We start from the raw sequence: 16,138 nt of genomic DNA on the forward strand, positions 1-16,138 counted from the left end.
TGCCTTTTATTCCCTTCTCCCACTTCTAAGTTAATAAACTATATCTGAGGCATTCTCTGTCCTTAACCAATTTATCCTGATATGTTTATGTCTCAAAGATCATTTTCAGAAAAGAATTGATACTGTAATTTTATACTTTCCTTCATGTTGATTTTTATCTTTGATAATTTATCAAAATCATTGGGGTCCCCTAGATGGCCCAGTTGGTTAAGCCTCTTAAATTTGATTTCAGCTCAGGTCATGATCTCAGAGTCCTGCAATTGAGCCCCGTGTCCAGCTTCTTGCTCTTGGAGAGGCTGCTGGAGATTCTCTCTCTCTCTCTCTCTCTCTCTCTCTTCTTCTCCCTCTCCTCCACCCTCTCTCCTCCCTCTCTCCTCCTCCTCACTCTCTCTCTAAAATAAATAAATCTTTTTATAAAAAATAAATAAAAATTGTTGGTTCCCTTTCTGGGTTTTTGGTTTGTCTTGCTCCTTTTAAGTTTCAATAAGACTGCTTTAAAATGTTTGATGTAGATTGCTGACCACCGTAGTTTTGGAGGTGCTCCTGCATCCCCCTCTGTGTTAGCAGTCCTGTGAGTTACCCAGGCCACTCATGGTCTAGAGTCCAGCAGTCTCCTGATTTTTCCCTCCACTCACTCCTCACATATATCCATTCACTTAGTCCACACATGTTTATTGAAACCCATACACACTAGCTTGGGAAATGTCCTCATGGAGTTTCAGCCTGATAACAAATCACCAATATCTGTTCATTTTACCTTCTGAGTATCTTTCATATCCCCTCCCTTTTTAACTCCAACACTCATCATCTCTTGACTACACTAGAGTAGATTTATCTGTCCAGGCTTGCTGTTCCATAGCCTTCATCAACATAAAACACAGATCTGACCGTCCCACACTAGGCTTCGACTCCTCACTGCTTCCCTCTGCCCACAGTAGTGGTTTTCATACCTGTTTGCTTGTGTACCCTTCCAATAAAACATGCTCCAGCAAATACCTGCAATATGTATGCTCAAGTATTTTTGTATTTTGTTTATGTAATAATATAGGATATACATTATATAATAATGTATGATTTACATTATAAAAGTACATGCCCCCAAATAAGTTTTAAGATGAAATGAAGTATTTAAAATACTTTTAAATTCCATTTAATGGCAAAAAATAAAGAACCGTAGTCAGTAAAAATCTTTTTTATTTATTGATGTAAACTTTTAATTCTCTTTTCTGACTACAAAATTTAAGAGGTGCTTAATGCAGATAACAAGAGAAACAGATTAGGACAAAAGGCAGAAATCATTTGCAGCCTCATTCTCACATACAGACTACCATGATAAACATGCGGTATGTGTCCTATCTCTTCCATACAAAGAACATACACTTGTCGTTTTCAATTAAATTGGTATATATTTGTTCTATTATCACAGAACTTTTATAAGTGAATAAATATTCTTTTGGAACATAATTTTTAGCAGCTGCCAAGCACTGTATCTTAGGGATGTATCTTCACTAATTAAACCACTATTGTTGGATAAGTTATTTCTCATTTTTTTGTTGTAATAAACAATGCTGTGGTGGACATATTTGTACATATGTCTTTGAACATTGTTTTATTAAAGTATAGTTAACACACAATGTTACATTAGTTTCAGTTGTACAACATAGTGATTCAACAACATGATACATTATGCTGCACTCACCCCAAGTGTAGCTATCATCTGTCACCATACATTACAATATCATTGACTATATTCCCTGGGCTGTACCTTTCATCCAGGTGACTTACTCTTTCCATACTGGGAACCTGCACTTCCCACTCCCCTTTGTTCATTTTGCCCATCCCCACAGCCCTGTCCTCTGTAGCAACCACCAGTCTGTTCTGCTTATTTATGGGTCCATTTCTGCTTTTTTGTTTGTTCTGTTTTTCAGATTTAACACATTAGTAAAATCATATAGTATTTGCCTTTCTCTGTCTAATTACACTTAGCATAATACCATCTAGGTCCATCCATGTTGCCCAGATGGCAAGATCTCATCCTTTCTCATTCTTGTTTATGGCCGAGTAATGTTCCATTGTGTATATATACCACAGCTTTATGCATTCCTCTGTCAAAGGACATTTGTGCTGCCTCCATAGTTTGGCTATTGTAAATAAGGCTGCAGTAAACATAGGGGTGCCTATATCTTTTTGAATTAGTGTTTTCATTTTCTTTGGGTTAAATATCCAGTAGTACCCAGTAGTGAAATTAACTGGATAGTGTGGCAAATTGATATTTGGTAATATTAATATGCAATACTATTTGTGATTATATGATTTTTGGTTATTTGCTGGCACTGTGTCATGCAAAGAAATGTCATCCATACCAGTTTTTTGCCGTTGTCTCTGCTATGTATATAAAGAGATAGAATCTATATAGTATTATTAATATCAACCTCAATTTGATTTCCTTAGAAATTTTATAAAGCTACTTGTCATGTCATGAGGCTTTTTGATTACCACTAGATAATACAAGGCACACATTCATTATGCATCTACGTGTAACCTGCAATAAGCACAGGACCTTTTGAGGTTTGCCTCCTGCCCACTTTTTCCGATCTCATTCACTTTTGCTGTTCCTGACCCATTATTCTTCTTTACTCACTTTTTCCTGTGCCTTGAATGCCTCCTCCCTCACTGTCCCCCACCTTTCCTTTCCCCAGTGAACTCCTATTCATCCCTAAACACCTTTCAGACCTTGCTTTGGCCACACCAACCCTAGAGTGAGCTAGGTTTTCCTCCCCTTGCATGCTGTGTGCCAATCACCATGCTTTCACTTATTATGTTGTATTACCACTGTCTGCTTGTGAATCTGTCTTTCTCCCTTGACTGAGACCTCCCTTGAGAAAAGAGAGTGTATCTCATTTATGTTTATATATCCAGAGCCTAGAAGAGCTCTGGGTATTCTAAAATATCTGGCAAATGAATACATTTGTTAATTATGTAGCTGCCATCATTACAATAGTCCACTTATAGTTACAGTAGCAGAAGCATGATTGGCCTCAATTCAATTCAGTTCAGTTCCAGAAGTATTTATTGTGCTCTTACTCAGCACCTCACTTAGTAACAGGTGCTTGGAAGGTGAAGAAGAAGCAGAGGCTGTGCTTTCAGAAATCTGGTTAGGAAGAAAGCCCAGCATGCACTCATCCATTCAGTTACTATAGCTTTCCTGATGACCTGTCGTGTGCTGGGCACAATTCTAAGCACTGGGGATCAGCAGTGAGTACAATAGACAAAAACCCCTGCACAGCTTACATCTTAGTAGGAAACATAAAAGGATAATAAGTCAAATGGTGATGAGCATTGTGAAGAAAAGGAATCAAGACAAGTCAAAACAGTGACTAGTGCACAGGGCGGTTATTCTGTTTTATATGGAGTGGTTGGAGACTGGCTTCACCAAGATGGTGACCTCTGAGAAAAGACTTCATGAAGGTGGAGGAGTGAGCCATTTGGATATCTGGGAGAAAAGGGTTTGAAGCAAAGGAGTATTGCATATGCAAAGGTCCTGAGCAGGGGTCTTTTGACTTGTTGTATAGCAGTAAAGAGTCCAGGGTGCCCCATGGTGGCTAGTGGGTGGGGCTTAGGACAGGAGGCCAGAGAGGTAGAGAGGCCCAGCTCAAAGGAGGCCCAGAGGGCTGTCCCTGGAACTTCGTCTTTTACTCTAGTTGAAATGGAGCCCATTTGGATTCTGAACAGAGTAGGGATGAAGTCTGGTGTAGGATTTAGTGAGATCATTCAGGATCCCTATAGAAAATGGGCTACAAGAGAGCAGGGCTGGGTGTACAGAAGGTCCGCAGTTAGGAGGCTTGTGTGAGAACATAGGAGAAAGGTAACAAAATGTGACCCAGGGTGGTGTGGTGAAGGAAGTCACAGGGACATGATTCTGAATATATTTGGAAGGTAATGTTGACCGGATTTGTGAATGGATGAGGTGCAGGACCACATACAAACTAGAAAATTCTAAAGTAACAGCAGTGTGCTCTTCAAGGGGAGGGTGTGGGTCCTATGTAAGGAACCCATGGTAGCCTGACTCTCCTCTCCCACTCAAGCTGAAGGATGAAGAAGAGGCCACAGAATATCCATCTTTATATTCACTCAACTCAAACCTTCATCTTTCACTTTTGTTCCATGAATTATTTTGTCTGCGCAGCTTCACAAGTTGAATGTTGTTGTTTTGATTTCTCACTGCTAATATTTAATTTAAAGGCATTCTGCATAATTTATCTTTAATCATAATAAATGCATGTGATAATAAACAGTGATTTGACTTATATTAAATATTTACTTGGGTTTTATCACAGAATATTGGATTTGCTCATCACTTTATCCTCGGTCCTTAAGACGGTCTAGGCATTCAAGAAATTTATGTTAAATGAATGGATCATGATATATTACAAATGCAAGTCGACATTTTCTCTTATTTAAGGCAATGTGTAAAGCATACATGTAAAGAAATATACAATAACCATTCAGAATTGACTTTAAGTACAACAAATTTAAATCCATTTTTTTTTTCCCTGATTACTAAAAAAATGTAGAGGTCATATCAAATGACAGATGCCTTCCTGATTTGTATTGTTTGATCAGTGCTTTCATGGTCATTGCCTTTTCATTCATTTCTTCATTCTCAAAAAACTGATGTATAGATGTGCGAGCATTTTGAGTTGACCAGAAATGGGGGTTTCTAAACTTAATATTGCAATGAGACAAAACACTCTTGTGTTTAAGGCTATGACATCATAATCCACTCCAAGCACAGCAAAGCTAATTAAAATGTGTTTTGACAGCCATTTGTAGAATTTGTAGTCCGTTAAAATAGTTTTGTGTTTCCTTTGACTTTAGGTTCTGAACGTGACACCAAACGATGGCTTTGCTAAAGTCCATTATGGCTTTATCCTGAAGGCACAGAACAAAATTGCCGAGAGCATTCCCTATTTAAAGGTAACTGTCCCTGCCCTTTCTCTTTTTTCATCTTCTGATTCTTTTGAGTCATTTGGAATCCCTTGATTATGCATTGTCAATTGATTGGCATGTACTGCTGAGTCTTTTCATCTTCAAAATCTACACCCCCTGACCATGACATTCATAGGCAGTGATTGACAGTGTTGCATGTAGAAATGCCAACCATAAGAGCAGAGATTTGGAAAAGACGTCCTGAAGAAATTCCTAAAACTGTAATTACTAGTTTTTATTTAAATGGGAAAGATAGACCAAAATTACTAATATAATATTTTAAAATACGAGTAATGCATTAAATGTTCCTTTTACAGTTTAATTATACATTCAGTCTAGTTTGAATGTTTGAATCCTGACTAATGGCAACTGACATAAAGTATGGTAACAAATGTCACCTGAATAGGTCAAACCCCCAAAACTGTGTTAGTTCAAAATATTCAGATTAAAATATGCCATCTTTTTTATCTTGTATGTCTAGTTGAATCCTTGCAAATGCACCAGAATCACACGTGGTCTAATTAAGGGCTGTTCAACAGAGCCTTCTTTCATAGTGGAAATATTCTTTATTTGTATGCTCCAGTATGGTAGACACTGGCCACATGTAGCTGTTGGGCATCTGAAAGGTGGCTAATATGACTGAGGAGCTGAATTTTTAACTTTCATTTTAATTCATTTTAATCTAAATGGTGACATGTACCCAACAGCTACCATATTAAGACAGGTAGCTGATGGAATGCTTGTGAACTTTTGTTTTTTAAGTAGCAGTATGTATCACACTTGTCTGATCTCTTTTTTTTTCACATGACTTAAATCAGAGATCTCAAATAGCAACCCACTGATTGCAAATAGCTTGCATATTTTATTTGGCCAGCACAATTCTATTAAAAACAATTTTAATTGCTTGCTTTAGTTAAGAAACTGAGCATTTTATATAATCATGTAAATTTCAGATTTCCCTTGAAAGATCACATCTGGCCCACATCCCAGCACAGGAGCAAAGCAATATTGTTCCCTTTGAGGTGGCCTGTGCCCCCTGCCCCCCATCTTTCCTGGCTGTCACCAGGCTTCTATAAACCTTTACATTCCCTACCCAGACCCTCTGGGCATGTGAGTTTCTCTGATTGAAAGTGTTCCTCTTATATTTCCTTTGGCATCATAAGGGACCAGTAGTGCTCTCCCTGCTTTAGAGATTGGGGAAACAGAGAGCTGGGTGTGTTAGTTAACCTGTCAGTCAAGAGCCCTGATCACAGCTCTCTTCTCCTGAGTGATGCTACTCCTGTTCCTTGCTGCTACTTTCCAGCATTATGCAAATAAAATGTCTCCCCAGTGAAGATAATGAGTTTCTGGTGAAGAGACCTGAAAATGCAGATTTTTAGAAAGAATTTCTTGACATTTAAATTTTTTTTTTTTTAGCTTTGTCCTTTTGCTTTTCCAGATTCATTCTCTTGCTTTACTATCTCTTCTCTCATTCTCTTTGTTGTTGATGTTGTTGTTTATATACACTTCAATTCAGCCCTGAAATGGGGTTGAAATAAGCTAAATGCTTTAGCATAGGATTTGTTTAATAACAACCACATTTTCAAAGAGCCCAGCTGGCTTTAATCCTATTTTAAGTTTTGTAAAAAGATTTCATTAAAAGGTGAGGACACATTTGTTTTGTGTAGAAAGAAATATTATTTTCAGTTGAGTCTCTAGCTCGTCAAACATTTTATGAGCAACGAAACATTTTGGTTCAGGAATAAAAAGCCTGGGATCCCTGGGTGGCGCAGCGGTTTGGCGCCTGCCTTTGGCCCAGGGCGCGATCCTGGAGACCCGGGATCGAATCCCACGTCGGGCTCCCAGTGCATGGAGCCTGCTTCTCCCTCTGCCTATGTCTCTGCCTCTCTCTCTCTCTCTGTGTGACTATCATAAATTTAAAAAAAAAAAAAAAAAAAAAAAAAGGAATAAAAAGCCTCCAGATGACTTATGGTAGGATTTGGAGAGCCAAATAAACGGGATAAATACCCAGTCAAGAAATTCTCTAGGATATTGAAATGTGATTAATTCCACAGAGATGACTCACATACTAATTTTCTGGGCTATTACACTGTTAATTAATGATAAATGTATTGTTAAGTTTGGCTTTATCGCCTCTTTTTGAGTTTGCATTCTAAATGTTGACCAGTAACCTAATTGCCAGACTTCAATATTGAGATGAATTTTTCTGTCCTTAGATTTTTGTATGGTATATAAAGATTAAGTAAATCAATGAATTGGAACTCCTATTTAATTTTTTTCATCAAATACTAGTACTGTCCTTTTTGCAGGAAGGAATAGAATCTGGGGATCCTGGCACTGATGATGGGAGGTTTTACTTCCACCTGGGGGATGCCATGCAGCGGGTTGGGAACAAAGAGGTAAGGAGCTTGTGAATTTCTCGTTCTCTTAACAGAGGGTAACCTTGGGGATGGGTGAGAGTAACTAAGAAATTTACAATTGAAAAAATATTTTGAGCATGAACTTTGAAGGTAGTGATTAAAACTGTTTAGCTATTTAAACTTTTTTTTTTTAACAACCTAACAACTCCTGCCTAAAAAGAATTTTGGGGCTTTTTGACTTTTATAGTTTCTTCCAAGATACTAGCTGAGTAATCATAAGAGCAACCTCTCAATTAGTCCTGTGTATGTGTAGGGTTGTGAGTGTGTGTGCACACATGTTGGTCTTGGTGTGTAAAGAGATAAGCATTGCCCTGAAAAAATATTTTTTATTTTATTTATTTATTCATTTATTTTAAAGATAGTCTTTATTTATTCATGAGAGACACAGAGAGAGAGGCAGAGACATAGGCAGAGGGAGTAGCAGGCTCTCTGTGGGGAGCCCAATGCGGGACTTGATCCTAGGACCCCAGGATTACAACCTGAGCCAAAGGCAGATGCCCAACCACTGAGCCACCGAGGCCTCCCTGGAAAAAATATTTTTAAAATCATGAAATGAAGAGATGTCTCTGAAGTTGCTTAAATATTTTTAAAATATTTTAACAGTATGCCTAGATTTGTTTTTATTTTATTTTGGGGATTTAAAAAGTAGTTATTTTTAGAATGAAGTCTTTATTCAGCTAATTCCTAAGCACACCGTACCCAGTGGTTAATTATGTAAATTGCCTTCTGGTGTTCATTACCAAGTTTCAGATGAATACCTGTAGCTCTAGTAATGACAGGCAAATGGAATAGCTAAAACAGGTTGCATGTTTTCTTAGTGATTATTGCTTTTTTTTTTTTTTACTGAGTACAATGTCAGCTTCTTTAAACATAATATTAGATTACTAATCATGACTTCATGTACTGAAGTTCCCAAACTGTCACGATCATGATGATTTATAGGATGTTGGTGGAGAATGGAGCCCTCCTTGTCTGTCTTACATCATCCTGGGGCTCTAAGAGACAGGGAGGGCTCTCCTTACAGACCTGGAATGAGGGTGAAGGAGACATTGTGTCTTTGTAACCATTGCATTCCATATATGTTGTAAAGTGCAGTCCACTTACAAGATGAAAATAAAAGATAACACAGCTTCAGGTTTCTAAAACATGGAACCATCTGGACAAGTGAGGGTTTGTGAGAGCAGGGGGGTTTTGTGATGGGGTAATTGCCAGCTAGACACATGAACCAATTTGGTGTAAGAGAGATTTGGATAATTGACACTGTTTTCCTAATATATTTCTGTACATCTGTCCCTTTCCTCTCTAACCTATCAGTCAGGCAACTGGAATAAAATGAGGCATTAGAAGTGGAGAAGGGAAAATAACCTGCTGATTAGTTCTCATTTTTGTGTTCTTTCACTGTTTTAGATATAAATGCCTGGTAGCTCCTTTGAGTGAGAAGGATAAGAAAGACTTTGCTGTAGTATCTAATACTGGATAATGTTCGTGTCTGATTGCAATAAATGTAATTGTCACTAATTAATTTATCTTTGAACATCTCAGGGTCCAGGGCAAAGACAGATAAAAGAAGTCTGCAATTTATTCTCACATTGTAGATGAAAACAGCCCTTACTTCAAGGGCAAAGAATTCACTGCTAAACATTTGTCAGGGGCTTGAGATTTGAACCTATGGGACTGTTCTATCAGCTTAATTATCATTAATATGCAAAGAACATCACAGTTCTTGAATTTCAAAAATTCACAAGGATTCATCCTTACAGCAGAACAAAAAAAAGCTTCGAGGAGCCCTATGTCAGTATGGTCTCAATATTGGGTATTGAATCTGTGAACTCACTGTCACGTTCTGAGTTTGCAAACTGAGAAGCAACCATCCTTTATGTTCCAGTGCAGGGGTTCTGCTCAGGCATTGAGAGAGAAGCAAACCCACAGCCTCTGTGCTGCAGAGGCAGACAATAAAATTGTCTTTGAAGAAGGTTTTTCTAACAAGCTTATTTCGAATGAGCAGGAAGAGGGAGGAAGACAAACCATGGTGGTCTTGTAAGGGTTCAGCTGCAGCTCTAGTTAGTATTTCTGTAACTCCCAAGGCCACAGCCCCTCTCCTAGTCCAAGTCCAAATCCTGGCTCTCCTGCCTGCCTAGCGTCAGCACATGGGGTTACAGAGATAGCTCCCTTGTCTTCCTCTAAACTGTTTTGCTTCCTGGGTCCCATCTCTCAGTTGATGATATTGCCACCTTCTCTCCAGTGAGGTCAAGGCCTCATTTAGGGAAGTCTGCCTCCTCAACCCCTGGCACCCATCCTGCCTTCCTGCTAGCTCAGTCACTGTTGCTGTTTGCTACGTTCCAACCTCAGGGATGGCTGGACAAGCCCGGCTATGTCCCACTTTAATCTTACTTTCTTCCAGGCCATCATATGTTCAGAAACCCTACAGTGCAAAATACAAATAAAGTCATATGTCCAAGTGGTAGCATTCATGGTCCTCCACAGTCCAGCTGCAGCCAGCTGTTCCCACCACAGATGTGTCTCACATGGCCCACTGTGCACCACACTCCAGGCAGGATGGGCTCCTACTGGGGTCACACCTGACAGGCCTGCACCCCTGACGGGGCCTGGGCTTTCTTGAGTGGGGATCGTTCTTTGGACCTATTATTTCTGTGTGGTGAGTGTGTGTGTGTGTATGTGTATGTGTAAACCATACCTGGCAGCAATGTGACTTATAGAAAACATTGATATAAAACACAAGTAAGAAAGTATCCCCAGGTGATCTTTTTGTTTATTTTCATATCTTTTTTTTTTTCATATATTTGATTAGAGGTATGGAAGGAAAATAGTAACTAGAGAAAATTTTCAGAGGATTCTAATTTGATCATTGATTTTCTTTCTTTTTTTTAAGATTTTATTTATTTATTTGACAGAGTACAAACAGGGGGAGCAGCAGGGGGAGAGGGAGAAGCAGACTCCCCACTGAGCAGGGAGCCCAATGTGGGTTCTGGGATCATGACCTGAGCCTAAGGCAGATGCTTACCAGACTGAGCCACCCAGGAGCCCTGATCATTGATTTTCTAGCACACTTGTATAGTAAGAAAGCACTCTGACAGAATTTGTTGGGTCCTGTATATAATTGAAGATAATTTCTTAAAATTCCTGACATATCATTGTCATGGTTTTGTTTCTGTAAGTGGCAGAGGGGCACAAAATTAAGAATCCAGTAGGACTGATATAAGTGTGACAAAAGACCCTATAGATAATTTAAACATGCCACCATAAGCAAAATGACTTGCATAGGCATCCAGCATGGTGAATATTAAGTCCAGGACTATATCCTGACTTCTAACTCCTGAACTAGAACTATGAGCTTTGCTGGTTTGGTTTTCCTATAATATTTTTTCCCCTCACTTCTGACAATGTGCCTGGTCCATGAAATGAATTGCTACTGACTCTAAAATAAGTGTTTCAAAAAATCAACTTTGGTAATTAATATTGTTGTTCACTTTAACACTGAAAGTAAGGAAATGAAATTCTAAATTTAAATTGGAATATCAAAAATAAATAAATAAATAGGAAATATCTTAAAAAGTCAAATTAATTTCAAAAGTAACATTTAAAAAAAATCAGACAGTGATTAGCCATTAAAGTTTCTGGCTTTTATTTTTTTATTTTTTATTTTTTTTATTTATTCATGATAGTCACAGAGAGAGAGAGAGAGAGAGAGAGAGGCAGAGACACAGGCAGAGGGAGAAGCAGGCTCCATGCACCGGGGGCCCGATGTGGGATTCGATCCCGGGTCTCCAGGATCGCGCCCTGGGCCAAAGGCAGGCGCCAAACCGCTGCGCCACCCAGGGATCCCAGTTTCTGGCTTTTAAAGAAATTACTTTAGGGCTAAAACTTAATGGATTTAAGGAAAGTATAAGAATGATTAGTATTATATTCTTAATTTGAGATATTATTGAAAAAGATAAATATGAATATCACTTTTGATAGTTTTTTTTTCTTTTTTAATGATACAAAGATAGAGAGTGGAATGAGTTGCCAGAGCCCTGGGTTATAGTTCAAGATATTTATATCCTTTTTAAACCTCAGTTTCAACATTTATAAAAATGGACATATTTGAGATTATTAGAAAGATCCAATGTGATCACACATGTAAAAGTGAGTAATCAACTGAAAAGTGTTATTGGAATTACGAAGGGATATTGTTATCACATTTGATTTTTTAATGTGAAAACGAAGGAAATTTTGACCTAAGAATTTTAAGACTTTTAAAAGGTAGTATGTTTTACATTTAAAGTATATCTGGGGGAATCCCTGGGTGGCTCAGCAGTTTAGAGCCTGCCTTTGGCCCAGGGGGTGATCCTGGAGTCCGGGGATCAAGTCCCACATCGGGTTCCCTGCATGAAGCCTGCTTCTCTCTCTGCCTGTGTCTCTGCCTCTCTCTCTCTCTGTCTTTCATGAATAAATAAATAAAATCTTTAAAAAATAAAATAAAAATAAAGTATATCTGGGAGCACCTGGATGGCTCAGTGATTTGGGCGTCTGACTCTTGGTTTCATCTCCAGTCCTGATCTTGGGGTCGTGAGATGGAGCCCTGCATCGGGCTCCATGCTCAGTGGGGAGTCTACTTGAGATTGTCTTTCTCTCCCTCTGCTGCTCCACTCCCACCCTCCGTGGTCTCTCAATCTCTCAAGAATATATAAATCTTTAAAAGCAATAATAATAAAAATAAAGTATATCTGTAGTTCTATGAAGATTATTCTTTTTGAGTATCTTCTTAACCTACCTGATACCAAATGCCTGGTTTAATTGATCGAAGTGTATATTTGAAATCACTCTTCAAAAAGTAATCATTAGCTCAGACTTGGAGTATTGAAGGCCGTAGTATTAAGTACAACACTGGGGCATCTTCCAACCTGAAGACAATGGAGTGTGCGTGGTGCTGGAACCTTGTAGGGGGGGCCCTGGGGAGCATATGGTGTGGGTGTCACTGGAAGGAGACATATGGCGTAGCATACTCTGCAGCCAGCTGTCCCTGAAAAGGCTAGTCTTCATGGAGGCAAGTTGTATCATGTTACAACTAGCCTAAAGCCACAAATGTTATCCCTCATGGCAGAAAAAAAAACCAAAAAGGAACAAAAAATTCCCCTTTAAAAAATCTAATATGGGCTATTGCTATATTTATTGCCAGCTCAGAATGATACTTCCTTTCTGTCTATTTAATTTTATGGAGAATTTATATCCTCTTACCTTGGGGCCGGCTTCTGAAATGCAGACATGGAGAGAAGGTACATGTGAAAAGAAGTCCTTTTCCTTTCAGCAATCCAATTCAGTAAATGCAAGTATCTTCGAAGAAATTATTAAAATCATAATCCTTTCCTTTTAAAGGAAACATAAAAGTAGAACTTAGAAATGAAAGCTAAAAGATAAAAGCCACTATGGTTTCTTACATTCTTACATTATCTATCCACTTGACAATTAAGTCTTAGATTCTGTGCTGGACACTCTGAGGAAGACCAAAATGAGTGAATCCTCATTATGAGAACATAAAGCCTAAGAGTGAAAACAAAGTGCAGACATGCATTTATAATAATAATATGTCTTTATCAGAAGCCCAATCAAATAATGGTATTTTCACCAGTATAACAGATTTGAGCACCTAACTAGCAAACTATTTAAATGTTACAAAAGTGGGGGCACCTGGGTGGCTTAGTCGGTTAAACATCTATCTTCAGCTCAGGTCTTGGTCCCAGGGTTCTAGAATGAAGTACCGCATCGGGCTCCCTGCTCAGTGGAGAGCCTGCTTGTGCGCACTCTCTCTCTCTCTCTCTCTCTGTCAAATAAATAAATAAGATTGTAAAAAAGTAAAATTTTAAAAAATTAATAAATATTGCAAAAGTGATTATTTTTAAATTAATACAGATACTTCATGTGTACGTAGGTCAGTCTCTCTGTTCTTTCAGGCATATAAGTGGTACGAGCTTGGGCACAAGAGGGGACATTTTGCATCTGTATGGCAGCGCTCACTCTACAATGTGCATGGACTGAAAGCCCAGCCATGGTGGACCCCAAAAGAAACAGGCTACACAGAACTAGTGAAGGTGAGTGCTAAGTTAGACTTCATCCTCACGAATCCTTATCTATTTCCTACTCAAAATCAGAGAATGCTTACCATAGAGAGGAATTTCAGGGAGGAGGTCAGTTTTACATCTGGTGACAGTTGCAAAAAAGATTGCATAATGAATCTTTTCATCCCATTAGACAAAAGTTCAGTTTAGTTGGGGAAGAAGGGAATATTTCTTGAAAAGCAGTTCTGAAACATTTGGACTTTAGGACCACTTTACACTCCTAAAAATTATAGAGCATTCCAAGGAATCTGTAGACAAGGAAGAAAATTATATCGTCTATCAATATAATTATTAGACATTAAAACTAAAAGAAATGTGGGATTTACTTATGAAATCTTTAAAAATAACAAAGACTTCGTTACACATTAATATAAATAACTTAAAAATAACTTTAGGGATGCCTGGTGGCTCAGTCAGTTAGGCATCCAACTCTTAGTTTCAGCTTGGAGTCTACTTTTAAATGTTTTACATTTCTCACTTTTTTTGCTAAAGAATATCTTGAAATATATAAAATATAAGACGTCACTGATGAATTTTTTTCCACTTGGGGGAAAGAAGGTTTCCATGTAGTTTCAATTTACTTACATTAAATAAGTTTTACTTGACCATACTTATTCTGTATTTCATTGTAAAATCAAACTATAATGATCATAATCCAGTTGTAAAGTAGGCCACCATCAGTTAGACTTTGAATATTTTATAAGTCAGAAAAACATGGTGTGGTAACAATGACTGCAGATCGATTTAAAGAGATTCTATATCCAAAACAGAAACGGTACAGGAAAAACATCTTCCTTAACAAATCTACTACGGTTTTGTGCTATCAGCAGTTCTTTCCATTGTAAAATTTTATTCTACCTCAGATTGTATCACATCGAGCTCTTCTGATTCTCTTTCTACCACTTCATCTTTTTCTATTGGTCTCTTTGTAAGTTTATTTCCCTACTATGACTTTTAGGATGCTTTCAAGGTCAAGTACCAGAAATACAACTGGAATCTGGCTTAAGGAATAAGGAATTTGATTTACTGGGGCAAAGGAAGCCTAGCCCAGCAGTAGGGCAGACTTCAGGAGTTGTACACCTAGGTGTAAGAGTGTACAACCCCTGTCTTGTCTCTACACTTCTTCGCTGGTTAGCTTAGTCCTTGTGTTTGCTTACTTCAAGACAGTTGTCAGAAGTACGTGGAATGGAAGGTTAGAAAGTGTTTGAGAGCTTCATAACATTGTTGAATCACCACACCAGGCCCAAATGGCCCTCTTGAAACTTCCTAGGAGACTTTGTTCTGGTGATCATAACCAAATCACATGGGCGTTCACAGTTATGAAAGAGTCTGAGAAACTGAGTAGCTAGCAGCAGGCTGGGGCAGCAGGCTTCCAGCAGGAGAGTGTACCTTTCCATCAACCAGGGAACAAAAATCTTTGCCTCCAGTCTGATCAAGCCAATTAAGTCACTTTTCCATTCTGGATGAATTACTGGAAAGGGTCTAAGAGATTATCTTTAAACCAATATATCAACTCCTGAAGCCCAGAAAAAGATCTAAGTCCAGTGGATTAACCTGAAAGGAAATAAACGCCTGAACTATATCAGCGGTCTGGTAGGAAGAAGGAAAGGCACAATGGATGTTGGAAGAGTGACCTCCAGGGTTCGGTGTTCTTGCTAACTGGAGACATGCACTCAGATCCAAACACTGTTCTCTGCTCTCTGTTTTCCCTTTCTTGTCATTCATTTTCTAAAGAAAAAAAACTTTCCACTCTGGTTCAGCTGCTGTTAAAGTTTCTTGTTAAAGTCTTCTTGTTAAAACCAAAGCTGAGCTCCCCAAATGGATTTTTCTGTCATTCTATTCTATCTCCAGCTGCAGAGTGACATTAACATGCAATATGAAAGTTAATTCACCATGTAATCCCATGGTTAATACTCCTTTCCAACTTTATAGTTTTGGTCAGGGATTCAGCTTTACCCAAAATTCCAATTTCATTACTATGTATTTCTTACCACTGCCCTTTACTGTTTATAAATGAGCCAAAATTCCACCTCCCACCAGGGCATCCCATGTGACAGTCTCACCACCCTTTACCCCTTCCTTTTCCCCTTCTCTCCTATCCTCTTCACAGCCAATTCCTATTTATCATCCTTCAGATGTTACAAGTGGTCATTTCTTTTAAGAGAATAAAATAAGGGTCTTTCTTTCCATGTATCCATAAACACCTTATACATCCTTTTAAAGTGCTTATACTGCATTCTAATAGCCTCTGTAGTGCCATATAGTCTCCTGTGTCCTATGCTCTAAGATAGTGGGACCATGTTTGTTGTATTCACGACTACACAGTATCTGATACATGGTGCTCACAAATGAAGTGTGTTGTATACGTTTCTATAATGTTTCTCTAGTTGTCCCATAGATGTGTCAGAAGTCTCAGGGATATAAAAATCATACTACTTATATTTCTTACATATAAGTAGTTGGCACAACATCCTTTTGGGCCTTTCCTGAATGTGGGGAAATTCTCTCCTATTGCTACTGCATTGGGAGGGATGCCTAAAGAAGAAGATCCTCTCTCTCTACCCTATTTGAGGAGGAAGGGACAAGGGCATTCTTTTCTAGAAATTTTTGCTA

General features: G+C 38.4%; 1 protein-coding gene across 12 annotated transcripts in view; it reads left to right on the forward strand.

Moving 5' to 3' along the window:
• Positions 1-16,138, forward strand: part of ASPH (aspartate beta-hydroxylase) — a 212,352-nt gene that overhangs the window by 156,787 nt on the left and 39,427 nt on the right. For all 12 annotated transcript variants that reach the window (XM_077876823.1, XM_077876822.1, XM_077876824.1 and 9 more), the window contains 3 exons: positions 4,879-4,977; positions 7,299-7,388; positions 13,361-13,498. In XM_077876823.1, the coding sequence (XP_077732949.1) occupies positions 4,879-4,977; positions 7,299-7,388; positions 13,361-13,498 (327 nt within the window). The remainder of the gene's footprint in view (positions 1-4,878; positions 4,978-7,298; positions 7,389-13,360; positions 13,499-16,138) is intronic.

Source organism: Canis aureus, chromosome 28 (assembly GCF_053574225.1).
Source record: "Canis aureus isolate CA01 chromosome 28, VMU_Caureus_v.1.0, whole genome shotgun sequence".
NCBI classification, from domain to species: Eukaryota; Metazoa; Chordata; class Mammalia; order Carnivora; family Canidae; genus Canis; species Canis aureus.